This window comes from Peromyscus maniculatus, chromosome 8 (genome assembly GCF_049852395.1).
Source record: "Peromyscus maniculatus bairdii isolate BWxNUB_F1_BW_parent chromosome 8, HU_Pman_BW_mat_3.1, whole genome shotgun sequence".
Lineage (NCBI taxonomy): Eukaryota > Metazoa > Chordata > Mammalia > Rodentia > Cricetidae > Peromyscus > Peromyscus maniculatus.
Genome location: NC_134859.1, coordinates 51,732,827 through 51,759,976, shown reverse-complemented (window position 1 = coordinate 51,759,976; position 27,150 = coordinate 51,732,827). Strand labels below are relative to the sequence as shown.

Sequence of the window (27,150 nt, the reverse complement as noted above, 5' to 3'; positions counted from 1 at the left end):
CATGATTAGTATGAATTATCTCTGTAGAAATATACTTAGCACAATTCCTTGTCTAGACCTGGAAAATCGGGTTTGTGTGATGGGATGTAGAAGCTACCTGGGATTTGACAGTACCAAGATACCAGGGACCACTAAAACGAAATAGAAATGACTTCCAGAGTTCTGTTCATTGGGACAGGCTTTCTTGATAAGTGACAACTTTATCAACTTAAAGTGTCTCGATAAACCAAAGATACACAGGAATATGTGCATATTTCTTAGCAGCTGGGTGGATGTGGCTATTAAACAGCCTGAGATTTTTCAAACTTTGACACTGCTTTAGGAAGGTGACAAAAGACAGGCCAGCCTAAGGATATTGCTCGCAAAGGAACTTAGGTTCTTTATTTCCTTGCAATAGGATGGAATAGAATCCTACAGGGACATGACCAAAGGCTTCACATTTTGTGCCTCCCTTCAGTCACTCCCCAGCATCAGGACTTGCTCACTCTTCACTTATAATTTTGGTGTGAACCTCTCGGCTCTTCACCCGCAGCTTGTTGACCTGGGACTCGGCGATGTCAGCCCGCTCCTCGGCTTCCTCCAGCTCATGCTGGATCTTCCGGAATTTGGACAGATTTGTGTTGGACTGTTCCTCCTGAGAATAAAAACAGAATTGTGATAAACCCATGCTGTAATCTTTCTAAGCTCTGTAGACAGGCAGAAGCAGAATTTGGCATCAACAGAGAAGTAAAAATCTTACCCTTTCCAAGATCCTGCTTACCACTGAAATTGATTTTATGATTAGAGATCCGAAAGTTATGTCATTTCAATTTTGTAACCAAAATATCTTTTTGTAAGGATTTTGTGTGTGTGTGTGTGTGTGTGTGTGTATGTATGTATGTCGGTCTGTTTTCATTTGTGTATGCAGACACTCTTGATGACCAGAAGAGGGCGTTGGATCTCCTGGAATCTGGAGTTACAGGTTGTTAGCTGCCTGGCATGGGTGCTTGGAACCAATCTCAGATCCTTTCAGAGAAACAAGTGCTCTTAATGACTGGACCATCTCTTCAGCCCCAACAACCAAAATATCTGAATGGACATATGCCATGAATAAAGCAAGGAAGAAAAAAAATCAGAGAAGTCAAGAACATAAACAAGGCCAGCTGGTTAATGCTAGCTCTTTGGTGATAATTGTTAAGTGAAATTAGTGATTCCTTATCATATTAAGGATGATTTAATAGTCATTTAAACATTAAAATGTCCATTGAAGTTTACTATAGATTATTTTGACACAAAGTGATTATTTCCTCCTGCTTTTGGTATAACAGTTGTATTGCCAGATCTCCGAATAAGACGTTGCATTGTAGGACGTGAGCCTATTTATCCAGTGATAGACGATTCCTTCAGTTAAGTGTGGGTTTTAGTATGGAGTGGGTTTTAGTATTAGTGATGTATCCGTGCTGTGGCTGCAATCAGGAGTAAGGATGCCTTCATTTCTGCCCACTGTCCTCCCTTGGACGGGTTTTGGTATGAGGGTTATGCGAGCTTTGTAATGCGAAGTGGAATGCTTTGCATCTTTTCTCCTGCTCTTGAACAGCTTACACAGCTGAGGATTATCTGTCCCTTGAAATTTGAAAGACCTATCCGGACCTGGGTCCATTTCAATAGTAATTCCGATGTAACTCCTTTGCCTGACTTGGTGCTCATGTTCTCCAGAAAAAATAATCAGTGTCTTTGTGACCTGAGCTCTTTGAATGGGTTTAATATATTACACTAAAAACACTTCTCTGTGTACAAAGCATGTTTCCCTTTTTATTAGTGGCATGCTCTTTGCATTTCCTCTCATTTTCTTCATTAAGCTAGCTATAAATGTATTTGTTTTATTAATTCTCCCAAAGTTATCAGGTATTATTAAAATGTCAAATTAGAAAACAGCATACTCAAATCAGCTAATTACTACCTTTATCTTAACAGAACTTCTTGCTTCCATTTGTGTTATGAGTATTAATTTCTAGATTGGATATGAATTTATTCATTTATTTTTATTTTTGATTAATGCTAAAAGCCTACAAAGCAATTAATTAACCCTCTAAACAGCTTTAGCTGTGTTCCATATATTTGCAAAAGTCACATCTTCCTTGTAATTTTATTTATAATAAATAATTATCTGGTAATCATGCTTTTTTAATGTCTATGTTAGCCCAAGAGTTATTTTTACTTTTACTTTGTATTTTGTGTGTGCAGACATTTTGCCTGAATGTATATCTGTGAACCACTTGTTTGCCTGATGCCTATGGAGGCCAGAAGAGGGTGTCAGAGCCCTGCTAGAGTTACAGATAGTTATGGGTGCTAGGAACTGAACACAGGTCCCCTGGAAGAGTAGCCCGTCCTCTTCACTGCTGAGCTGTCTCTCCAGCCCCCAAGAATTATTTTTAAGTTTGCTTGTTAACAACTAGGTGTCTGGGGATTTCTGCTTATACTTCTTATATCTGTATCACTTCATCCAACCATAGCCCTCAAGAACAGCCTTATTATTTCTGTTTTTAATTTTGGGAGGATTTCTTTGGAAGTTGGGGTTTTCCCTTAAAACCAACCTATTGATACTTAGAAACAATAAACAAAAAAGTACAAAGATATACAAAGCCCTGAAGTACAGAGTCTGTATACAGCAAATGCTTCTTTACTAAATGAGGTAGTAAATCAAATCCTTCAGTAGCTTTTCTCAGTTCTAGAACTTCACTATTCCCTCTCCTCAGGATACTCACAGCCTCCTCGGCTTGTCTCTTGTAAGATTTCACTTTTGCCTGGAGTTTATCCACCAAATCCTGAAGCCTGAGAATATTTTTTCGGTCTTCTTCTGTCTGCAAGATTGTTAAGAACCACAGGGCATTACTCCCAAAGCAAGTGCTATTACTGTGTCCCACACATATCTGAAGGGGGCTTCCTTGCTACCAAGGCCCACCGCCTACCTGATAAGTGAGCTCCTTCACCCGCCTCTCATGTTTGCGCAGACCTTTGACGGCCTCCACATTCCGCTTCTGCTCACTCTCAACCTCGCCCTCCAGTTCACGAACCTACAAAAGGGAAAGCTCTGAAGAATTTTGATCCAATGAGGTACTGGAAACACATGGAAATGGACAAACACAGGGACCCACCCTGGCCTCCAGTTTCTGGATCTGCTTCTTGCCGCCCTTCAGCGCCAGCTGTTCAGCCTCGTCCAGACGCAGCTGCAGGTCCTTCACTGTCTGCTCCATGTTCTTCTTCATTCGCTCCAGGTGGGCGCTGGTGTCCTGCTCCTTCTTCAGCTCCTCCGCCATCATGGCGGCCTTATTAGGAAAACAAGAAAGCTATTGATATCAGGAGGCTTCACTGCTCACTCTGCAAAAATGTGACTCTACTCACGTCAGTGATGGCTTTCTTGGCCTTCTCTTCTGCATTGCGGGCTTCCTGGACGATGTCCTCCATCTCTCCCTGGATCTGGGAAATGTCTGTCTCCAGCTTCTTCTTGGTGTTGATGAGGCTTGTGTTCTGGTTAAAAATAAGTGTTACATTTTCTATGTTATCAAAGTACTTAGTGGTAGTTATTTCTTGAAAAACATAAGATAAAAATGTGTAAGTAAAAGAAATGCCCTTTAACATTAAAGAATTCCGTTACATACCACAGTTATAAATAGAAAAGAATAAAAAAAATGTTGCAGAATAGTCAGCATTTTCATGTGCATTAGAAGTAGATGAATCAGCTTTATGATTTTATAATTGTCATCTACCAATCAGACTATCCACGCACATAAATAATATTACAACAGATGTTTGTAACATGCCATTTCTTCACAATAAAAACGTCAATGTTGATAGTAAGGGTAAATAGATATAAATAGGCACCCTTAAAATGTTCTAGGGAGAAAATCAATAACAATTGCTAACATAAAACAGTGAGAGATTTCTCAAAGTAACACAGTGAAATTGGGCAGAAGTTAAAATCTGGCTGTTATATTAAAAGTTCAGGCTTTTATGTTCTGAGATGTTTAAGTGTTTACTGCTGGGAGGTCTTTGTACAAAACCCTACCTGGGTGTGCAGGAGCTGCACGCGCTCACTGGCATCCAGCAGCTCCTGCTCTGCAATCTTCCTGCTCCTCTCTGTCTGCTCCAGCGTGGCCCGCAGCTCCTCAATCTCAGCCTGCAGCAGGTTGGCTCTGCGCTCAACCATGGCCAGCTGTTCCTTCAGGTCCTCCTGGCCTCGGAGAGCATCATCCAGGTGCAGCTGGGTGTCCTGTGCAATAAACAATCAATGAGACACCATGTCCTCAGGCTGAGTCACCCCACTCCTCTGGGACCATGTCTTGGTGCCACCTACCTTGAGGATGCCCTGTGTGTTCCTGTAGTTTCTCAGGGCCTCGGCAGCCATGCGGTTGGAGTGGTTTAGCTGGATTTCCATCTCATTGAGGTCTCCCTCCATCTTCTTCTTGATCCTGATGGCGTCATTCCTGCTCCTGATCTCTGCGTCCAGCGTGCTCTGCATGGACTCCACAACTCTAATGTGGTTTCTCTTGAGCTGGTCGATCTCCTCATCCTTCTCGGCAATCTTCCTGTCAATCTCAGACTTGACTTGGTTCAGCTCCAGCTGGATGCGCAGGATCTTTCCCTCTTCATGCTCCAGAGATGCCTTAAGGACAGCAAGAGGCAATATCAGCAAACCACAAAGAAGCATGCTGGAGAGTTGTGTGCAACGCATCTGTTTACTCGCCCTATAGGTGGACTCAATTCTTCCCGGAAATGTTGATTGGCTAAGCATGCATCCTGTACCTCTGCTTCCTCTAGAGCAGCCTGAAGTTCACATTTCTCTTGCTCTACTTGCTTCTTTATTTTCTCCAGTTCGTGAATACGCTTTCCTCCTTCTGCGATCTGCTCGGTGAGGTCGGAAATCTCCTCTGTTAATGGGGGCGGAAAACAGGTAAGGATATGGACAAAGCATGACAGAGAAGAGATACCTCTCAGTCACAGGTACTGTTGAGAGAGAAAGGGCCTCACGTTGTAAGTTCTTATTCTCTCGCTTCAGGGTTTCTAGTTGATCCAGAGACTCCTCGTAGGCATTCTTCATCTTGAAGAGCTCAGTGCCGAGGGAGCGGGACTCCTTCTGGGATGCCTCCAGCTCGGCATGTGTTTCCTCGTATTTCTGCTTCCACTCTGCCAGGATCTGGAAAACCGAGAGCAGTGAGCTGCTGTGAAGGAGAGGGGAAGGTATGCGGAGCAAAGAGAGGATGCTTCGGGAACCACCTTGTCGAAGTTTCTCTGCTTCTTGTCCAGGGCAGCGCAGGCCGCGTTGGTCCTCTCCACGTCCAGCATGAGGTCCTCCACCTCATTCTGCAGCCTCTGCTTCGTCTTCTCCAGAGAAGCACACTTGGCGTTCACGGCTTCCACGTGCTCCTCAGCTGCCTGCAGACGCTGAGCCAGCTTCTTCCTTGAAGATTACATAAAGTTTTAGGGAGAAGAAACCATATGGAAAAGATGAAGTATCACAGCATTGAAGAATTTGGGAAGCTCCATATTAATTCTGTTCATTCATTCATTCATTTAACAAGAGTCACTGGGGGCCTCTTAAGAACCAGACATGACTATACAGCAGTGGACAAGATCAATGTCACCCGCTTAGTGAAGCTCACAGACAACTGAGAGAAATCAACATGCAGTCAAGTCTGAAGTTTCTTAATAACACCATTGGGATGTAAGTACTGTCAAGAGAAATAAACCATGGTGGTCGGAGGGCAAGAACTCTAGCCGTTTAGGGAAGGTCTTGCTAAGAACCCAGAGTGAACTAGTGAGAGACCTACGAGGACTGTTGCTTACAGAGGGGCCAGTTAGTACAGAAGCAGCAATGAACTTGCAGCACTTGGCAAAGAGCAGCAAGCTCTGTAGTTAGCAATTATGTTATTCTTTGCTACCTTAACTGTTAAGTCAGTGGGGCAGGGATATGTTCATCCTATTGGGAGATTATTACGATAGTCTGGAAAACAGAAGCTGGTCTGCAATGTTCTGGCATGGATGTGAAGTTTCCTGTACCATTCTCCCCCAAATGTGCACATACTTGGCCTCCTCCAGCTCCTCCGTGCGCTGGATGGCGTCTGTCTCATATTTGGTCCTCCACTGGGCCACCTCACTGTTGGCCTTGGACAGTGCCCTCTGCAGCTCGGCCTTGGATTCCTGCTCCTCCTCATACTGTTCCCGCAGCAGGTCACAGTCGTGGCGGGAGGACTGCAGGGCGTGGGCCAGCGCGTTCTTGGCCTATGGAGATGGTCACACCTTCATTGCACTAGACAGTTAAGTACTCAGTCCCCTTAAAGTTGATGGAGCTGGCTCCTTTTAGGGTCAGCCACCAGCCTTAGATGAATCATCACCTTTACTTCCTCTTCAAGCTGTCTCTTTAACTCCTCAATCTGTTGGGTAAATGCTTGTTTCCCCCTAGATAACTGAGACACCAGGGCTTCCTTCTCATCCAGCTGCCGTGAAAATTCACCTGGGAAACAGAAGAAACAGCACTGCTGTTCTCTAAGTGAAGAACATATTCCGAAGTCCATTTGAGAAGTAAATTTAACTCTCAGCACCCCAGGTTGAGAGTTTGGATGATTAAATTATCTGCTGACATTTTCAGACTCTGCAAAACCTCTAGGTCCTCTAATGAAACTTTCCTAGCAATCCAGATGAATAAATATAGTATAAATTCCTTTTTCCTCCCAATAGTGAAATCTTTCTTGTACAACCTTATGCAAAAAATGGTACTGACTGTCAAAACAAGTATCTATCTACTTCTACAGATGCGTGCATATGCTCATTAGTGAGTGAGTGTGTGTGTGTGTGTGTGTGTGTGTGTGTGTGTGTGTGTGATTGCTACAGTATACATGTGAAAGTCAGGGGACAACTTTATGGAGTCAGGTCTCCCCTCCCACCTTTATATGGGATCTGGAGATTGAACTCAGCACTCCAGGTTTGTGAGGCTTTACCCACTGAGCCACCTTGAAGAGCCTCCAGAGATGATTGAGAGACGGCCATGTGTGTTGCCCCATTCCAAGACTTAGTTCATGCTGAGCTAAACAAAAGGACATGAAGGACTGGGGACATAACTTCATGGCAGACTACTTGCTTAGCATGTATGAGGCCCTGGGTTTGAGTCCCTGAGCTGCAAAATAGGAATAGCAACAACAAAAAATACAGGCTGAGACAGAAGCCCTGGGCTCCTGTTGGAGTGATTTCTGATCCCAACAACTGCTCTGTAGATAAATCCTCATGACCTTTCTGGATCAGAGCTTGAACTAGTCATGACCTTGGATGCAGGCTGAGCCTGAGCCTTCCAGTGAATCACCCACGTTCTCAGTTACTTATATTAGGTGCTTACATCACCAAGTGATTTTATTCTTAACTATCTCATCTCTATGCTCAGACACCATCGAAGATGGAGATTTACCAGATTCGGTCTGCAAGCGTCCCCTCTGGGTCGTCAGGTCATTGATCAGTCGCTGCTGTTCTTCTTCCTTGGATTTGAGTTCACTCACCTGGTCCTCCAGGGTGCGGCAGAGCTTCTCTAAGTTTCCCTGAGAGAGAAAGAGAGAGAGAGAGAGAGAGAGAGAGAGAGAGAGAGAGAGAGAGAGAGAGAGAGAGAGAGAAGGGGATGACAATGCTTGGAGAAAATAAGCATTGTTGTGTCTAGTCTTTCTACAAAGGAGAAAAATATTGGTTTGAACAAATAAGTCAATTATCCTATAAATTAGGTAATCTAGGCAACGCCTTTCCTTTTATTGAAGTAAAATTATAAAGCTATGTGCAATAGTAATATAAAAATTTGGAGATTAGATTCTGATTTGATGACTCTCTAAGAATTATATGGTCTGTTCTCTAAGAGGATATTAAAAACACTTCACTGCTTTTACATATACTAGAACATGGCCATATAGTAAAAAATATGAGAGACCTATTCCATCCAGCTGGAAACCTGGATGGAGAACACAGGGGACCTGTACTCAAATCACCTATTAGCAATGTGATGATCTGATGTGTTTGCCTTCTTTGTATCCCATGTCTTGGTATGTAAAACTTGTATCATTTCTCACCTTTCTGTAATACTGCAAATGACAAATGACTTGATGTATGTGAAGTGCCCTATGCAAACTGACCTATCCATATAGATTAGCATCATTAATATCAATTTTCCAGCCATGTACCTTGGCCTTAGACACTGTCTCTACGTTACTGGCGAGGTCATCGATCTCCATCTTCATCTCACTCTTCTCCTTCTCCAGCTTCTGCTTGACACGCTGCAGGTTGTCAATCTGCTCCCCAAGTTCAGCCACACTGTCCGCGTGCTTCTTCCTCAGGGTGGCTGCTGTGGCTTCATGCTGCAGGGTGGCCTCCTCCAGGTCCCTGCGCATCTTCTGGAACTCAGCCTCTCTCTTCTTGTTCATCTCGATCTGGGCTGAAGTGGCCCCACCGGCTTCTTCCAGCCTCTCGCTGATCTCCTCCAGTTCCCTGGAGAGGTCAGAGCGCTGCTTCTCTGCTTTGGCCCTGGAGGCCCTCTCTGCCTCGATTTCCTCCTCCAGCTCCTCAATGCGGGCCTGGGGGGTGGTGGAAGTACAGACTCAGCTTCTTGGGTCAGTCCTTTTTTTTCCCTGATGAGTTAGACTGATGGAAGCCATTTACTTACTTGCAACTCCTTGATTTTCTTCTGCAGTTGAATTCCAACTGCCTGCTCATCCTCAATCTTGCTCTGCAGGTTGCTCATTTCAAACTCTTTCCTTAAAGGAGAAACACAAGATAGAAATTCTGTTCATCGCCAACACTGGAAGCAAAGCCCTAAGCAGTTCTTTCATGCTTACTTTTTGAGCCTTTCGTCAAGCTGCTGTTTCTCATTTTCAATATCCATGATGGACTCCTGGGCTAACTTCAAGTCACCCTCAAGTTTCCTCTTGGCTCTTTCTAGGTCCATGCGAAGTTTCTTTTCTTGCTCCAAGGACCCTTCAAGCTAAATGAATATAGTGTTGCATCAAAAGGAGCGCATAGTTTCCTTTAGAAGGAAATCATTCCCTTGATAATACACAACTTACATCATCTACTTGCTGTTCAAGCTTGATTTTGGCTTTGGTCAGGGTGTTGACTTTGTCCTCCTCTGCCTGCAGGTCATCCAGGGTCTGCTGGTGGGCCTCTTGGAGGGCCTTCTTCTCCTTGGTCAGCTTGGCGATGGTTTCGTCCAGGCCTGCCATTTCCTCTGTGAGGTTTTTCACCTTTGGAAGCAAACATGCTTTGCATTACATGTTATGTTTTAATAGACTGGCTCTTATGTTTTACTTCATAATTTAAAAGGGTCATAAACTTTCCATGTATATATCCCATACCTTGTTCTCTGTGGCGTGCTTCTCCTTCTCAACCTTGGCCAGTGTCAGCTCCAGGTCATCGATGTCTTTCTTCAGCTCTGAGCACTCATCCTCCAGCTTCCTCTTCTTGGCTGTCAGCTCAGCATTGATCTCCTCCTCATCCTCAGCTCTCTCTGTCACCTCCTTGATTTTGGCCTCCAGCTGGATTTTGGTTTTGATCAGCTGGTCACATCGTTCCTCTGCATCAGCCAAGCCTTCAGCTTCCTGGAATTGGCAATACAATCAAAATTAGGAAGAAAGAACAAATATATTTCTATGATAAGACTTTAATTTCCTTAGGTTGGTCTATTGGGTATTTTATGTTCATTTATTTATATTCTCAATGACTTTTGTTTCATAAACCACCTACTGTGTGCAATGCATTTTGCATATGTGTGAAAAGGAAACTATGTTGTTTTCCTTTCCTTTATGACAGTATGTTTTTATAATCAATGAGAACAGTCATCTCTCAAAGGCTGATATTAATTTAAAACATAATTCATAATTTTCGACATCAAACACATTGTTCTATGGTGCTTTCATGAAATTCGATGGGTAGGTGTGGAAGTGTGTAGGAATCAGCTTACAGTAGAAACAGCAGGAGGCAGATGGGGAAACATTTGTGCAGGGAAAGTACAAAGTACTACAGGTGCTGATATATTTTTCTTCGTGATACTGCAGAATGGCCCTACTTAAGACGCCCTGAATCCAAACTGAGGTGTAAAGTATTAAAATAAAATTTCTTGCAACCTATTTTTTCCCAATTAAGGAGAATTGGGAGGACAGAAAATGAGAAACACTGAATATATATATGTGTGTGTGTGTGTGTGTGTGTGTGTGTGTGTGTGTGTGTGTGTATAAACATGCTAATGATCCACAGCCATCACCCTTTGACTGCCTAAGAGATGATGATGTGCTCCATGTCACGAACTCAGCTATGTGGACAGGATCTGAGTAACTCTCTAGGGAGCATTAGAGAGAAACTGGATACATATTTGAAGGAAGCAGAAAGAAGACCACCTCTGTAAGCCTGGAGGAGTTATCACACTGCCCCAACTTGACAGAAGAGACCAATCTTAATAGGAAGTGTATATGCCAGGTGATGAGTAACGTTTAACCCAAATAGTCCTGTAAGTTACATTCCCAGTTCAATGAAGTATTTCTAAGATGGCTGACCCAGAAGCAAGCAGTTAGTAAATTTGATGGAATAAAGGTTGGGTGAAGGCACACCAGCTTAGATGCAAAGATAGAATTGTAGGTGTGATACAATAAGTCTCTGCCCATGGAGATGGAAGGAATAACAAGCGTGAATTTTTGAGGTCAATAACAAACAGTAATTCAGTACAGCCTGATGTAGTAGAACACTGTGGCCCATCAGCTGTCTATATGGTAATATGAGGCCAGTGGATGTCAAGATGTTGTTCAAGGAAGTTTTAAAGGAAAAATCTCTCTCCATGTCGTCTTCCTCTTAATATATTATTTGGGATTGAATTGTGTTAATTACTTTTGAGGACTGTCTTCAAGCTGAACAGAAGCCACAATTCCTGAAGATTGATGACATTGTGTGGACGACAGACAGTTATACCTCCTTGTCACAGCACTGGTTTGTGTGTGTTCATTGGGTAGTGGGAGAAATGTGAACATTTGGAGTCTTTAACCATCTCTCTACAATGCGTGTCTCCCTGTCAATTATGCATCTCACTTATTATGGCCAGAGTGCTAGCATTTAATTCTGATTAGTGATACCCAAAATAGAGCCCCTTACAAACTTACAGCTTGAACTTGGAGTTGCAAATCATTTTTTTCTTTTAACAGTGACACCATCTTTTCTTCCAGTTCTTTCCTCTTTGCCTCTGACTTGGCAAGGTCATCTTTGGTTTTCTGGAACTCCTCCTTCATGGTGGCCATCTCCTTCTCTGTCTCTGCACTCTTCAGGAGAGGCTTGATCTTGAAGAAGAGTTTCATCCAGGGCCAGTGCTTAACATTCATGAAGGCGCGGATGTTGTATTGGATGCAGAAGATGGACTCCCTGAAAATGCAGTGGTTATTAATTAGATACTGTGTGGATGATGAGGCGAGAGTAAAACTCTGGAGTGAGGATTGGAGGTTCTGTCCCCCTCCATCCCATCCAATTCTTCACTTGCATTCAACCTTGCAGATTGGAAACGTTATATTTTATGGTGATGGTCAAGAACTTGTAACCATCCATTTCTCTATATCAGTGCATCTCAAACTTGGACATGGTTAAGAATCACCTGAAGAGATTATTAAAACATACTGACTCTTGAATTCAACTTCCAGAAATTCAGACTTGGGGTATTTCGATGGACATGGAATTTTACATTTTTAATAAGATCACAAAAGTTACCAATGACACAAATTGAGGACTTCCCTTTGGGAGGCATTGCTGTCCATCAGTGCTTCAAATACTCTAAGATAGCAGAAGGCAGTAGAAGGGGTCATGGCCCTTGATAGAGGTGGTGTGGGAGACTTCAAAAGTCAGATTTCTTTGACAGTCTCTAGTTTTACAGTTTTAGTGTTGTGAAGTTTGCATTATACTTTATGGTGCTACATTTGCCTTAATCTAGGTTATTTAAAAATCATTAACCACCATGTATAGGTACCTAGCCAAACACAACATCGTGGCAAGTAATAAAAGTTGCCTCATGTAACTTGTACATGTATGAATATATACTTGTTCATATGTGTGGATGTACAGGTGCTATGTGACATGTTTCTCATTACTGGTCCTGAGACAGGCTCTGTCATCTTTTAGTTCTTCCCCTCCATCAATTAGACTACCAGGAAGTCAACTCCTTTAATGACACTGTCATAACTTTCTGTGAAAAGTTCTTCACAAATACCCTATTTTAAATTACAATAGTCCAATAATAGAAATGATTCAACTGAAGAAATAGTTTTCTATACTATGTAAAACCAATTTTCTGAAACTACTACACATTTCAAGGTCCCTATTTAATGATCTGTCTAATAAAATGGTGCCATAACTAAATAAGGATAAAAATTTATCTCTGCCTACTCATTGGTATATTTTCTCCATTAAATAAAGAACTATCTATGTTCAATACTCCTCAACTCCTCACCCAAACACTCAGGATATATTCAGTGCTGACAGACCTTAAGTTCTCTCCCACTTTCCCAGGCAAGTTTTATTTATTCCTTCTTACTTTGGTCTTCTTGTCACAGCTAAGTCCTAACTGTCAGCCACCTTGAGTGTATTTCTGAAGACACAAGATGTGAATCAACTATACATTTTCATACCTTCTCTCCACCATCTTCTGGTACTCCACTCTTGCCAAGAACCCTCTGCACATGGCCTGGGTCCGGGTAATCAGCTGGGCCAACTTGTCATCTCTCATTTCCTCTAGGAGCCCCAGAAGACCAGCTTTGAAGAACACCTGTGTGTGGACGATGTTGAAGATCAGAAACTTCATACAAAATTCAAATGGCAGGAAGACATGAGGGTGGATTTCAAGAGGATTACCTTGGTGTGACCAAACTTATATTGAGTGTGGTCAATGTCGATGGAGCCAAGGAGCTTCTCAGAAGCCTTCTTGCTATCGATGAATTGTCCCTCGGGGATGGCACTTGCGTTTAGCACCTTGTATCTGTTAAAGTAAGTGTAGTTTGTAAAGATTTGTCTTATAAACAGTAGCCAAATTCTAAATGATTTATTTAAAATTCTAAGCTTTTTATAATTATTGTTCTTGTTCACAACAGATATTATTTACATGGTTTCTCAACCTATTGGCTATATATTTCTAATCCATTGTGCCTTCCTTTATAGTTGCAATCTCTCTTTCTCTCTCTCATTCTAGCCAGAGTCTCTCTACATATAGCCATGGCTGTCCTAGAACTCACTGTGTAGACTAGAATAGCCTCAAATCACAGAGATCCACCTGTCTCTGCTTCCCAGGGGCTGGGATTAAAGGTGTGCACCACCATACCCATCCAATTCCTTTCTTTATTTTCCTTTAATTCCTGGAGACCCTGTCCTCAAGGATTATACAATTTTGTTCACATTTAGGAGTACATGGCCTATGCAATATAATGTGTTATCTTTGTTTGATAAATTTGCTTTAATGGAAGATCATAAGTCCAGGAAATCTGTTTTTTTTTTTTAATTAATGGATATAGCAACACTATTAACTAAAGAAAAAAATCTATGTATTTGAGGAGGAAAGGGGAGGGGAAACATGGGAGGAGCTGGAGGGAAGAAAGGAAAGGGGGAAATGATGTAATGATATTTAATAATAAAAAAAAATAAAGAATACAGTAGATGATGTTTTCAATATGAGAAATGATCCCATCGGCCTAAGAGCAAACTTTGGATGCCCTTCGGTCTGGAGCACTGCTATTCTCTGTCAACTTAACCATCTCTGACTTAGAGGAGATCAATGCCCTGCAGCTGCCACCCAGAACTCATTCTCGATTCTCAAGATCGGTTTATCAGGGAGGAGAAAAAAGATCTAACCAAGGAACTGTCACCACGACATGCCCCCTCTTATTCTGGGGGATACTGGGAAGCTCTTCTGTGAGAGAGAACTGAAATCAAACAAATTGAGAAGGTGACCTATTAGTAACTAGCTCTACAAGTGACATCCCAATCCAGTGACTTGTTAGCTTTGACCTTAAGCAAGTAATTTGGTCTCTCTGACCCCTACTTCGTTTGTCCAGAAAACGAGGTCATAGTAGTTCTTTTCTCACCTGTTCCATGGTGAGGGTTAAATGACATTAAGTAATGAAAAGATGTAGTTCTCCTAATTACTGAGGCGAGGGGACATATCTGTGAGCCTTAGTGAATCTAGCGAACATTTTGCACAGCACTTAACACATAGTTTTTGGGGGAGTGTTTTTGTTTGTTTGTTTCTTTTTTTGTTTGTTTGTTTTGTTTTGTTTTGTTTTTGAGACAGGGTTTCCTTGTGTAGCCCTGGCTGTCCTGGAACTTGCTCTGTAGACCAGGCTGGCCTCGAACTCACAGATTTCCACCTGTCTCTTACTCCCAAGTGCTGGCATTAAAGGCATGAGCCAGTACTGCCCAGTTGTAAGTGTTGTAAGACTCAAAATCTTTCATTCTTTTGTGGTCAGTTAAAAACATTAGAGGCACACTTTTTACTAAGTTGCTTTGCTTACATCAAACTTGTTTATACTAAACATCAAAGGCACATCATAATTAGGAGAGCCTGACCTCTGCTTGAAGTCTGCATAGAGGATCCTGCTGGGGAACCCCTTCCGGCAGATGCGGATGCCTTCTAGCACCCCATTACACCTCAGCTGGTGCAGGACCAGTTCATGCTCCATGGCACCTGGAAATACATGTTTATTTCACAACAGAACACAACAAAGGACACGTGGCAGTCATGCTTTGTGCTTTCCCTCTAGAGATTCTTACCGGGAGTCTTGGTTTCATTGGGGATGATGCACCGCACGAAATGTGGGTGGGTGCTCCTGAGGTTGGTCATCAGCTTGTTCAAGTTCTCCTGTAAGGTCAAGAAACCATTGTCAGACTATCAGCAGAGGGATGAGCAGTCAGTGATAGCTGTAAAATCAACCTGTGGCTTGGGTTGACTGTCTGCATAACTGGTTTTCTTTCTTTTATTTAGTGTATGTGTGTGTGTGTGTGTGTGTGTGTGTGTGTGTGTGTGTGTGTGTGTGTGTGTGTGTGTTGTACGTGCGTATTCATGCATGTATTCCACTCCTGTGGAGCGTTAGGCCAACCTTGGGTGTCGGTCCATAGATGCCTTCTACCTAGTGGCTGAGACAGGGTCTCTCACTGGACTAGAACATTGCCACCTTGGCCAGAGCTTGGGGACTTAGGATCCTCTAAGGATCCATGTATCCCTGCCTCTTGCCATTGGTAGAACTGTAGAGGCACACCACCATATCATTTTTATTTTTGTGTGGGTTTTGAGAATCTGAACTCAGACCTCCAGACCTGCAGGACAAGCACTTCACTCCCTGAACTCCCTGCCGTTGGCACAGGAGGGCCGGCTTTCAATCAAAGAAGACCTTTATCACTTCTGCAGAGATGCTCTTCCTCAGTCCATCTTCCCGCATTCTTGTTGGCAGGAGGGATGGATATGAAGAAGGCTGGCATATGCTTCTTCTCACTTTGCATCAGTATTGCCCTGCTTTCTTCCCGGACCTTCAGCCACCCAACTATATTTACCTGTTAGATGGTGCCTCCATCTTTTACTAAATTCTATGGTTCTTCAATAAAGAAGTACAAACCTGTACCATATTTGGACCCTGGACATTTTTTTCTACATTTCCATCAATAAGAAAATAACCTTATAGCTTGGTGTTGACCACTGATTGGATCAGTAGCAATAATATCTTATTAGCTTCTTTGTAGGTTAGCTGCTAGGTTGCATTAATTTTATTTGTTTTGATGTTGGTTTAGTTTGGGGCTTGCTGTCTTTATTATATTCTCACAAGGCATCCCAGACTGTTTTCTAATTTTCAGTCCTTCTGATTCTGCCTCCCAAGCCCAGGCTTACAGGAGTGCAGCACCATGACTAACAGCTTCTTTAGTTTCATTGATGTTTTCTTACTCTTTTTGTACATGGCTTCGGTCCTTGTCACCCAACTAGATTCTGAATGGTGTATCATTAAGTTCTGTAAGGTTTCCTAAGAGGTCCCCTTCATTCTATGATGGCTTAGCATGAGAGGTGAGATAAGCTAATGTCTGCATGACTTAAATCTCTCCCATTTCATATTAACAGAAGTCGTAAACGTCAGCCCTTTTCTAATGTCTCCTGGAAAGTGTGATCTCATACTTCTGAAGCCAAATTCTTAAGGTAATTGGAGGTGTCACAGTTTGTTCTTACTCTGAACAGGGCAGACACGGTCTGGAAAGAAGACCCCTTCTTCTTAGCACCTTTCTTCGCAGCCCCACCGCCACTGGCCTCTGAAGACGGGAAAAGATAGCGTCATTCAAACACAGTCTTGAGTCAGGGGGCTCCATCCTGCTCATTCCTGTGCTTTCAATGCTCAAGAGGCACTTCCCCCACCCCAGCAACTTCCTCCCACCACACTGATCCTCTTGAAATCTTGTTTTTTCAACTAAGTTCACACCCACTGTTCTCTGATTCATTATCTTTATGGAGATGATAAGAACAGCAGTCACGTAATCATGAAGAGGTGGACCTTCTGATACTAATACTTGGCGCACAATGACTTCAAAAATCATCAGTAGAAACTAGCACTAAAAGGCAGAATTCGGTCACTATATTGTCTTTAATATCTCCAGATGCTTCACCTTCATTAGAATGGGGGAGTAGGAGAGAATTACAGAACCCCAGGCTTTTCATTGGTTGAGAACTAGATAGTTCCTTTCTGGCCATTATGGTAAGGTCCCTGTCAGGAAGGAGGTAAGTAGCTTACTATTCAAGGAATGAGGGGTTTAGCATGCCACCCTTCTGCTGAGACTATCTCACCAGCCTCAAACTAATAGCTCAGTTGTAATATTTATAGAAAGTTAAGGCTTAGAGGCCTCACCTGCTTCAGCAGTTTGAGCTCCAGAGAAGAGGTAAGCTAGAGTTTTCACTGAAGACTTCTGGTACAGCCCCACCACGGTCTCATTCAGGGGGTCCTTGTTCTTGTCCAGCCAGCCGGTGATGTTGTAGTCCACGGTGCCCGCGTAGTGAATGAGGGAGAAGTGGGCCTCAGCTTTGCCTTTGACCACCTTGGGTTTCTGGAAGTTGGCAGACTTTCCAAGATGCTGTTCATACAGCTTGTTCTTGAAGGAGGTGTCTGTCGCCTTGGGGAACATGCACTCCTCTTCCAGGATGGAGAAGATGCCCATCGGCTGGATGGAAGGTGAGACAAAGGCATCTGAGTAACCATGAGTAACAGAGTACATGGGAAGGGGCTCAGAGCAGACAGAGTAGGGTACCTTCTCGATGAGCTCGATGCAGGCGGCCAGGTCCATCCCGAAGTCGATGAACGTCCACTCGATGCCTTCCTTCTTGTACTCCTCCTGCTCCAGCACGAACATGTGGTGGTTGAAAAACTGTTGCAGTTTCTCATTGGTGAAGTTGATGCACAGCTGCTCCAGGCTGTTGAACTGAATAAATAGATGTGCTTATTTCTCTCTGAAATTAACTGGGCATTTTATTCACAATACTTTTTAGATGATCGTGTCAACCTCATTGGTCAGGAGACTCTCTTTTGTAATACAAAACAAGGAAGTATGGAAGGCTTGAGGCTCATGGAAGTCACTGTTTGTTGCTGTTTTATAGAAAGTCTAAAGTCAGCATTAATACTCTTTTCTTGAATTTGCTTAAATTTACACATATTTTTTTCTGAGTTTCTACTTATTCTCCCTATGTTTATTCCAGTTGCCCCCATGTCTTCCAGGGGCCTCATCTAAGAGCAAATTCTCAGTCCACAAAAAGCTGGTTCAGACCCTGCATTGCAGGAACACCACTGTGGTCAGAATTTCAAGTGACTGAAATTGTTATTTAGTACGAAATGAAAAGAGTAAACAAGACACAACAGATCACGTATAAAATAACAACACACATTTGTATCTTTAAGAACCCTACCAAATGTCAAATGAATTAGATGTACTGAGTAGAATTATGTGCTTTTCCTTGCTTCTCTATATTTTCCGTTAAAGCCAAGTTTTATTGTAATAATCAGAAAGAAGATAAACTTTTAAAAAGCTATGAGCAGGAAAATGTATTTCATGATCAAATAGAAATTTTTATTTCATGATATGACATTAACAAGCGTTAAATTTTAATTGCATTTAATTAATGATGATTCTAAATTATTAAGCCTTTCTCAGCCTTTATTATCTCCCTAAGTATTTCTCAGTGATTTCTGCACTCTCAGAGCGTATTATGTGTTACTAAGTTTCACTGCGCTATTTAATATCAGCTTCCTTTATATCTTGGGGTTTTAGCACCCCTCCCATTCCCCAATCAAACTCCTTCCATTTAGCCATGAGTTGAAGGGTCTTCATTACATGTGTTGTTTGTCATTTGCTACAGGAAATGACAAGTAGGTGACAAGCAAATCTCCTTTAAGTCTTCATATGACAGACAGTGGCAAATATGTGTCCTAGTACTCGGAAATTCTTAGTAATAGATTCACCACTATAAAGATGCTCCATCAATCAAGCAACTCACATCAAAGATTTCAAAGCCAGCGATGTCCAAGACCCCGATGAAGTACTGCCTGGGCTGCTTGGTGTCCAGCTGCTGGTTGATGCGGGTGACCATCCACAGGAACATCTTCTCGTACATGGCCTTGGCCAGGGCACCCACTGCGTTGGTCACCTTAAAAGATGAAGACAGAACTCTTGAAGTTATATGAGGAGTGTACCATGCTTTCATCCCTTTTGGTGGCTTTTAACTACATACTTACCTGTTCTACAGTCTGGCCCTTGGTGACATACTCATTGCCAACCTTGACCCTGGGGTAGCAGAGGGCTTTGAGCAGGTCAGCAGAGTTCAGACCCTGAAGGTAGGCAGCCTTGTCGGCAACTAAAAGGAAGGGTGGATACAATGGTATTAGGGCCCAAAGAAGCCCATTTTCTTAAGAAAATGTAATCTTCATGTATGTTGCAGTGTTTTCAGTATATGATAGTCTTGCCTATGTTCTCACAGAGTTCAAGACCTTGACTACCAAAAATCATGTTCATTCTTGACATAGTATATTTTTTAAGCGCTCTATAAAGCCCAGATCAAAAATGTGAGTTTGCCTTCCTAGGAAAACTCAGGGTAACACGTTAAGGACATGAGTTTCAGATGAAGCACAAAGTCAGGTGGAAGACACAACTCTACCTTCGGTGCCATCCGGCTCAGCCTGCTCCTCACGCTGCTTCTGCTTGAACTTCATGTTCCCATAATGCATCACGGCTCCCGTGAGCTTATAGATGGAGACCTTTTCATCATTGGTAAAGCCCAAAATGTCAATAGCACTCTGCCAACAAAATCAAGATGATAACTGTTAGGTTATGGTCTGTTGTTTACAGCTCCTGTTCCCATTCTTCCCTAGCTGGCCAAACTGAGGAAACCACATCAGCAGTACTGGAGGGAAGGGCATGGAAAGGATGCTCACTGGAGCAATGAAGTGATAGGTGTGTGTCACCTCACGGGTCAAAAAGAAGCCTCGGAGAAAAACACGATAAACCTCAGACACTTATTATTTTAAGAAGTCACACCTGGAAGTCAGCAAGGACTTTGGCAAGCTCTGAGGTGATGGTCAAAGCCTGTTGAGGGACAGCATCTAACCCCAGGGGCCCAGTGTTTGCTTAACCACCCTCCACTCTTCCTTTGCTGTTTCTCCTGGAGACTCTGAAGAGTTATCGGAGTGAACCACCTCTCTGCCCCAGCAAAGTAATCCCTAGCATTGCTCTGTGTTCTACTTACATCTGTGGCCATCAGTTCTTCCTGGTCGTCAATGCTCGCCACACTGATCTCCCCTTGGCTGACGAACGGGTAATCGTATGGGTTTGTGGTGATCAGTAGCATTTCTAAGCACATGGAAGAGAGCAAAGATGAGCACAGTCACTGTCTTCATCAAAGCAACAGATTTCCAGACAGATTCTAAGGCCACTACATGGTAAGAGGGCGAAAGATGATTGACGTGCACTGAATACCTGGAGGATGGTTCCCTGTCACTGGCTAATTTTTAAACATTGCTACAATATAACAAATGGTATGCATGTATGAAATTTTCAAAGAATATAGATTACCTCATATTAGTATTTCTAGTGGCTAGTATTTAAAAATCAGAAATGAAAGCAGACTAAAGCCTCAAAGGGGAAGGGATATTAAGTAAATTTTGCCTTTCTCTAGGGTGGAGCACTATGCCACCATCCATAATACTGTGGAGCAATATTAATAATAAGAAACCACGACACACTCAGTAAATATATATAAATTACAAAAGTGTAACCATAACTTCAACTGGGTAAATTGTATGCATTTATCTATACATAATGATGTAAGTATAGAAGGTAAGTAGAATGATATTTATCTAGGTGTTTACATGGTTATTTCATAGTGGAAATTGGAGATGGTTTTTCACTTTCCTTTCCTTTCTAAAGAATTTTTATGATAAGCAAATACAAATTTTAACCAACTTACAAAGCTTCCCTTTTTAGTTACTGAAGACTGACCTTGGGCTCAGCTCTGAGCTATATAAACAACCCTGTAAAGCTATTTTTTTTAATGAAATAAAAAGAAAAAACTCAACAAAATTCTGACATGGAGTATCAGGGTGAGCATTGACAGGTATCATGTGGTGACTGGAGAGGAACTGACTGACATTCCTTACCAATCAGCTCTGGCTTCTTGTTGGATGTGATCTGATAAAAAATATGGTAGCTTCTCTCCGCCTTAAGCTGGAAAGTGACCCGGGACTTCTCTAGCAGATCTAGAAGGAAGCAGATATCAAAAGCAGGAGAGCTGTAAAAACCGACACGGTGAGCAGGTTTGCCTTTCAGCAGCTTGAGCAGTCCTAAGCACAGAATGGCGCTACAGACGCGCACTCACATGTCTCGATGTCAGCAGATGCCAGTTTCCCCGTAGTGCCAAAGTGGATCCTGATGAATTTACCCTTGAAAGGAAAACGAACATGTCTACTTTGTTTTCAATAATGTCAAATCACTGAAAATGTTCAAAACACTTGGAACATGACTGCTTTGATTTTAAACCATGTCAGAGACTATTTACAACAGGAATAAAATATCTATCTTCCATTTTACAAGTAGAAGGATTTTATCTTTGATTTAAGAATTTATGGGTATAAATATAGGAGGTGATGCTGTGCTAATTAGCTTGAATTAATTAGTCCATGAAGTATAAATATATTAAAACATCCCATTGCTTCTCATAAATAGATGCATTTATTGATAATTAAAATAAAAAATAGAGTATTTTGCAGTGTAAGTAATAATAATAACAATAAGAATAAGAAAAATTCCAGAAAAGAGTCACATATCCTTTAGGCCAGAGTTTTTTGATCTGTGAAATAAGCCAAAGAAAACCACAGTATAATATACTGTGAATGAAAGATTCAAAGACGGCATCAGGGCCATCCTGCAGCAGATTTCAGCCAATGTGCCCATCACTGTACCCATCACAGTGTATAAGAGACTCACAAAGCGGGAGGAGTTGTCGTTCCTCACGGTCTTGGCATTGCCAAAGGCCTCCAGCAGGGGGTTGGCGCTGATGATTTGATCTTCCAGGGTCCCCTGCAAGGGAAAGATCAGTCCTCACATCTCAGGCTCAGGGCTTTCTTGCCTGAGAGCCCCAACAGAGCCTGGACTCTGTGACAATCAGACTCACCTGCATTTTGCCAGAAGGTGCCTCCTCCTTTTTCTTGTCCCCAGTGACTGCGATTGTCGCAAAGTACTGGATGACACGCTTGGTGTTCACAGTCTTCCCGGCCCCGGATTCTCCGCTGTTAAATCAAAACAATCAGAGGAGGCTCCACATCTAGCAACTTCCACATCCGTGAAAGGAAGCATGAAAACCTACTTACGTGATCAGGATTGACTGATTCTCCCGGTCTGCAAAAGAAATTGCAGGCACTTAATGTCGTTTCGAACCCCATTGTAAATGACTAGAACAGTCCAAGGGTATGAAATTGATATTTCTCGGTTTAGCAGCCTTAGGGCCTGGTGCACACTGGCCTAGCATCTTTCCAGTTCCCCTCTCCTCTGCTCCCCTACTTAGCACACACGCACCCATTCACACCAAACACGATCACTCTTACATCTTCCCAGAACATTTCATTCAAGGGGAGGGGTGGAATCCTGTGATGAAGAAAAATGCCTTGGTCTAAGGGGGCGACTCTATGGCTGCATTTTCCTGAGGCACAAATACTCTACCACCAAATCAATATCTAAACTAGCCCTGGCTTTTCCATCCCATTTTGATGACAACTTAAGTTAGTGACTCCTTCACGGTGGGCCAAAGGACTAATGAGACTTGGACATTGGAAATGTTTTGATGGATGAGGAGCAATAAGGGGGTAAAAGTAGACGCTTTGACGGTATCATGGTTTCATTGTATTTTTAAAGGGAAGCAAGAATTTATTCTGATGCTTTACTCTGCCTAATGAATTCTCCAGGCCCTTGCCAACGGGGCCGCAGGTGCATAAGATTAAGCTAGCTGAGAGAAACACCTGAGAGGTAGAGTCACAACCTAATGTCCTAACATCAGAAACTCCTTAAAATCTGACTAGTTGGTTCTGGCAAAGGCAACACCCTGTGGACTGTTGGTCACAATCTATGACACTGAGGAGAAAAATCACAGAAGCAAAGTTTGTTCTCCTGCTTCTTGCCTTATGGTAATAGAGAACCAGTCTGTATGTGTGGCTGTGTCTATTTGTGCATGTATGTGTAACTGCACAGGGATGCTTGTATTTTTGTGTTCATTAAGTCTCACACTGTCAACCTCTGTTGACCTTTACACATTAAAGAGCTCATAGGCCTTCTATGCTATCTCACAGGAGCCTCTGAGAAGGGATCATCCAAAGGGCTGTGATGTAATTGATTCGAGACTCTCTTTAGGGATCTGCGGGGGAGAAAGATTAGGTACATACAAAATAGGCATGCCACTCACCCGTCAGCATGAACTGGTAGGCGTTGTCAGAGATGGAGAAGATGTGGGGCGGGGCCTCTTGTCGCTTCTTGCCTCGGTAGGCCGCCACCACCTCAGGGTTGTACACCGGCAGCCACTTGTAGGGGTTGACGGTGACGCAGAAGAGCCCCGAATAGGTCTGTGTAAGGAAAGAGAGAATGACTACCCAAGGACCCCTCTTGTCTGGGCAACTCACTTAGCTGGATTTTAAGAAAAAGAAACACTTTCCATGAGTACATTTCTTCCCGGAATCAGCATGGAAGCCAATGGTTGTCAGATAGCAACATCTTTGAGGGAAATAACAGATTTGGAGTTCCTATTGCTTCCCTTGGCACTCATCATGGTTTTCACACAGCAGGAGCATCAAAGTCATATCTGTCCATTTGATTTCAAGTGTGGACTTTAAAAAATGAGACATTTTTGTTGTTTGAAAGAAATGGGAATGTATTTCCTTTGCAGACTTGAGACAATTTGAATGTTTAAGAACATAAATTTGAACATAAATGTATTCAACAATAAGGGGTGATTGGGGACTTTGGAACATTTTGAGACAACATGATAAAAGCCCTTCGAAAACAAATGGGGCAGTACGTAGATGTAGCTGCATTGGGAAGCACTGTAAACTATTTTTGAGTTACAAAGTGACAGAGATCAAATAAATGCATCATGATTACCAGGCCGGGATTTAAAAGATGTCTGTCAGCTGGTTGAGGACTGGCACCCACCAGGAGCATAAATATCTGAACTGTGTGAATGTTGTCCCGCTGAATACCAGTACCAGCTAAACTGTATAAAATACGAATATATAATATACGACACTCAAAATGTTTATTATGTGCTAGGAGATATATTAGGTGCAGGACCCTGCAAGGCAGTCAGGCTACAACATAAATAAGATGGTGTTCCTTGAGAAATTCCCAGGTAACACAGGAGATGGAGAAGTCAGTGAATGACCAGGAAAAACATAGTCAATGTGAATTTTAAAAAAGGGGTACGAACAGCAGGACAAAGCACTCAAGTCTGCCTGGGGACCCTGGAAGGGAGTTCAAGGAGGGAAGGACCAGAACCAAACTATTGTTATGTGGGGAGAGAGTGAAAACGAATGAAATTTGATCCCTGAAAAATCGCATTTTTAAATGTTACAGTGTGTTTATCTTTTCCTTCGTTGAGATGATTCGGCAACAGCAATGGAGAGGGTGGGCGGCCTGAGTATGTTTGATCAACACATCCGTGGTCAAGGCAGACAGCAAAGACTGTGGCCTTCCCTTGGGCGAGGAGATAAAGTGTTGCTTTCAGGATGCGCCTTACATTCGCAATAGTAACTAGCAATTCTGCTAGTGACTTCCAGGGACTAATAGATACTTGTGACACATTGGTGCATCGGTGTGAGTGATGGGCTTTTAGGGCACGTGGTGATGGCCGTAACAACCCCTGGTGGAGGGCCACTCACGTAGATCATCCAGGCTGCGTAACGCTCTTTGAGGTTGTACAGCACTGCGGGCTCGTGCAGGTGGGTCATCATGGCCATGTCCTCGATCTTGTCGTACTTGGGAGGGTTCATGGGGAAAACCTGGTCCTCCTTCACCGTCAGGGTCTGGTAAATAGGAAATGTAACTATCGGTGTCAAGGGAGTGACCAAACCTTCAGAATGCAGCGCAACGAGGCAGGTACAGCGTGGCAGGCTCTCTACTCACCGCTCCCGCTTCGGTTTTCACGGTCACCTTCCCTGCGTCTTTGCTCTGAATGGTGCCTTTGACGAAGGACTCCTTGGGCTCCGCCACAAAGACAGATGTTTTGGCGTCAAAAGGCCTATTCTGGGCCTCGATTCGCTCCTTTTCAGACTTTCGGAGGTAAGGAGCAGCCTCCCCAAAAACAGCCATCTCGGCGTCGGAACTCATGGCTGCTGAACTCACAGACCCTAAAGGAGATTTAATAATAATAATAATAATAATAATAATAATAATAATAATAATAATAATAAATCATACAGTCTGCAATGCCCGGTATACCAGCAGATTTTTTAAAAATTATTATTTGATCTGTATGACTATCTTCCCCGTGTGTGTGTGTGTGTGTGTGTGTGTGTGTGTGTCTGTGTGTGTGTGTGTGTGTGTGCCCGTGCGCGCGCACGCGCGCGCGCGTATGCATGCATGCATGTAATTGTAATATGCACCATGTACATGTCTGGTATCTGCAGAAGCCAGAAGAAAGTGTCAGATCCCTTGGAACTAGAGTTACAGATGGTTGTGAGGCACCTTATGGGTGCTGGGAACTGAACTCGGGTCCTCAACGAGAGTAACAAATGCTCTTAACCACTGAGGCTTTCTCCAGTCCAACCAGCAGATCTTCACAGTGTTTATTTCAGGGGCCCAGTAGTAAATTACTCTAGGCAGTTCTACTGCTACCAGGCTGCAGCTGCTGAAGCAAACCGCACAAGAACAAAAATGCATGAGATTGCAGGGATATGTGTGCTCAGGGCTTGGACTCCAGCATTTCCCATCCTCTGAGACAGGCATCCTAGCTGGGGAACTAGGTTACAGGTAGAGTGATGATGCCAAGGAACGTGGGACCTTGGGTAAGTCTCTTGATCATTTGGAGCCTCAGTGGCTCCCTCCTTAGGGCAGGGATTATATAATACCAGCTTCTTTTCACTTTGAAGCCCTAAGGATAGGGTGATGTAAAGTGGGAAAACCATGTTAAAATGCCTACTAAGTAATTGGAAAGGGTTCAGGCTGTTACTTGCATATAAAATATCATTTACTCTAACGTCACACATCTTTCTGGTCATGTAAGGTAAGATAACTTTATTTCCTCTTATAGAGGAGATTCAGGCAAATTTACACAAAGTAGTTTTGGAAGAATTTTAATTTTGTTTCTCCCCCCCCCCTCCACCCCCTTTTGTTGGATGCTGGGTGGAGCTACTCCAGCATGATGTCTTTGCACACTAAACCAAGTTGAATTTATGAAGGAGATAACCCACACCCACCCTCATCCTTGCACATCCACGTGGCAGGGCTCCCAGGGCTCTCAGCTTCCTTGTACAGGACCTGAGACCTGGCAGCTTGTCCTTCACTACTTCTAGGTACAGGTAGCAGAACAATGGGAGGTGGGAACACTGGAATCCTGCTACAGTCACTGTGGGATCAAATGCTTGCCCCTCGCTTAAATCTACTCCCTCAGTCTCTCTCTTCAGAGATGCAGCATGCACTGGTGATAGGGCTATGGAATACCTTATTTCCATATTCAAAAATTTCACTATATTTTGGTTTTATAAAGTAACTTCTTCCAGGCCTATCAAAAAGTATTAAAGAACCATTGTTCTAAGAACTTCCTTTTATTATTTGTTAGAAATCATGTTTACTAAATGACTTCTAATAGCAGGATATATTTTTACAAAAATCTGAGCCTTTCTACCAAGAAGATTTTAGTAGGTTTTTTTTTCAGAGACAAAAAAAAAAAATCTATTAAATTGATTTTTGCTCACATGTCCCAAGTCACTTTGCTACAAGTGTCCGAATCACCAATGCAGGGATGAAAGTCCTCCCTCCCCAGTCCCTTCCCTTAAATGCAGTTGTTAGTATTTCCTGAGTCAAGCACTTTCTCCAAGGATGCTAAGTGACAGGAAGCCAGAGGCTCTCCATCACACCTCCAGGGACTGGTTAGTCCCAACCTTACCTTATTGGTAAACGAGGAGCTGTGGCTGGGAAATAAGAGGGTCCTGTATGAGAAAAGAGGAAGGCACTCGATTAGTTGAGAGATAAAATCCCACTGGCTAGGGCACCGGCATTCACAGATGTGAGCTGCAGCCGAGGCAGTGGCCAGTGTCCTTCTCCCACCTACCTTGGAGCTTTTTAAAGCAGGACGAGTCAGCCTTGTGCGGGACTCTTTTATATGGATAGCTATGGAAACAATGCAGCTGCCTCTTCTTTCTTAAGTCAAAAGGAATTGTCTGGCAAAAACCCTCCTGGCAATCTGGCGTCTCTGCATAATTCTCATTCATATTAAGAATGGTTGGATATAATTAGAAATATTTTTCTTATTGAGTATGTGGATAAATCTCCTATGGATAATTTGAGAAGATTCAGGCTGCTGGATAAAGACAGTGGCCAGCCCGCAGGATACCTGGCTGCGCTCACAGCTTCTTTTTGGCC

At 42.9% G+C, this 27,150-nt stretch overlaps 1 protein-coding gene across 1 annotated transcript; it reads right to left on the bottom strand.

Annotated features, from left to right (window-relative positions):
- Positions 1-353: 353 nt before the first annotated feature.
- LOC102914287 (myosin-2) lies at positions 354-26,898 on the bottom strand. Its single transcript, XM_076542630.1, has 40 exons — positions 26,840-26,898; positions 26,675-26,717; positions 24,694-24,917; positions 24,450-24,593; positions 22,982-23,138; positions 21,897-21,924; positions 21,701-21,815; positions 21,514-21,606; positions 20,906-20,969; positions 20,688-20,786; positions 19,778-19,881; positions 19,190-19,328; positions 18,771-18,889; positions 18,533-18,682; positions 17,293-17,463; positions 16,896-17,205; positions 16,226-16,305; positions 14,788-14,875; positions 14,584-14,701; positions 12,880-13,003; positions 12,657-12,793; positions 11,148-11,403; positions 9,357-9,599; positions 9,069-9,245; positions 8,841-8,986; positions 8,669-8,759; positions 8,190-8,579; positions 7,436-7,562; positions 6,372-6,490; positions 6,062-6,258; positions 5,254-5,437; positions 5,008-5,173; positions 4,783-4,907; positions 4,334-4,642; positions 4,046-4,249; positions 3,382-3,507; positions 3,135-3,305; positions 2,949-3,053; positions 2,745-2,840; positions 354-634 (listed from the first exon to the last, which is right to left on the bottom strand). Exons 3-40 carry the CDS (start codon positions 24,895-24,897, stop codon positions 482-484), a joined length of 5,829 nt encoding a protein of 1,942 aa, XP_076398745.1. The 5' UTR covers positions 24,898-24,917; positions 26,675-26,717; positions 26,840-26,898; the 3' UTR covers positions 354-481.
- Positions 26,899-27,150: the final 252 nt, after the last annotated feature.

Excerpts from the sequence above, each read along its gene's own strand:
- LOC102914287 (XM_076542630.1), bottom strand. The coding sequence starts at position 24,897 with ATGAGTTCCGACGCCGAGATGGCTGTTTTTGGGGAGGCTGCTCCTTAC. Across the intron at positions 6,491-7,435 it reads ACGCTTGCAGACCGAATCTG|GTGAATTTTCACGGCAGCTG; the intron begins GTAAATCTCCAT and ends TCTGTTTCCCAG. Across the intron at positions 5,174-5,253 it reads AGCAGAGAAACTTCGACAAG|ATCCTGGCAGAGTGGAAGCA; the intron begins GTGGTTCCCGAA and ends TCGGTTTTCCAG.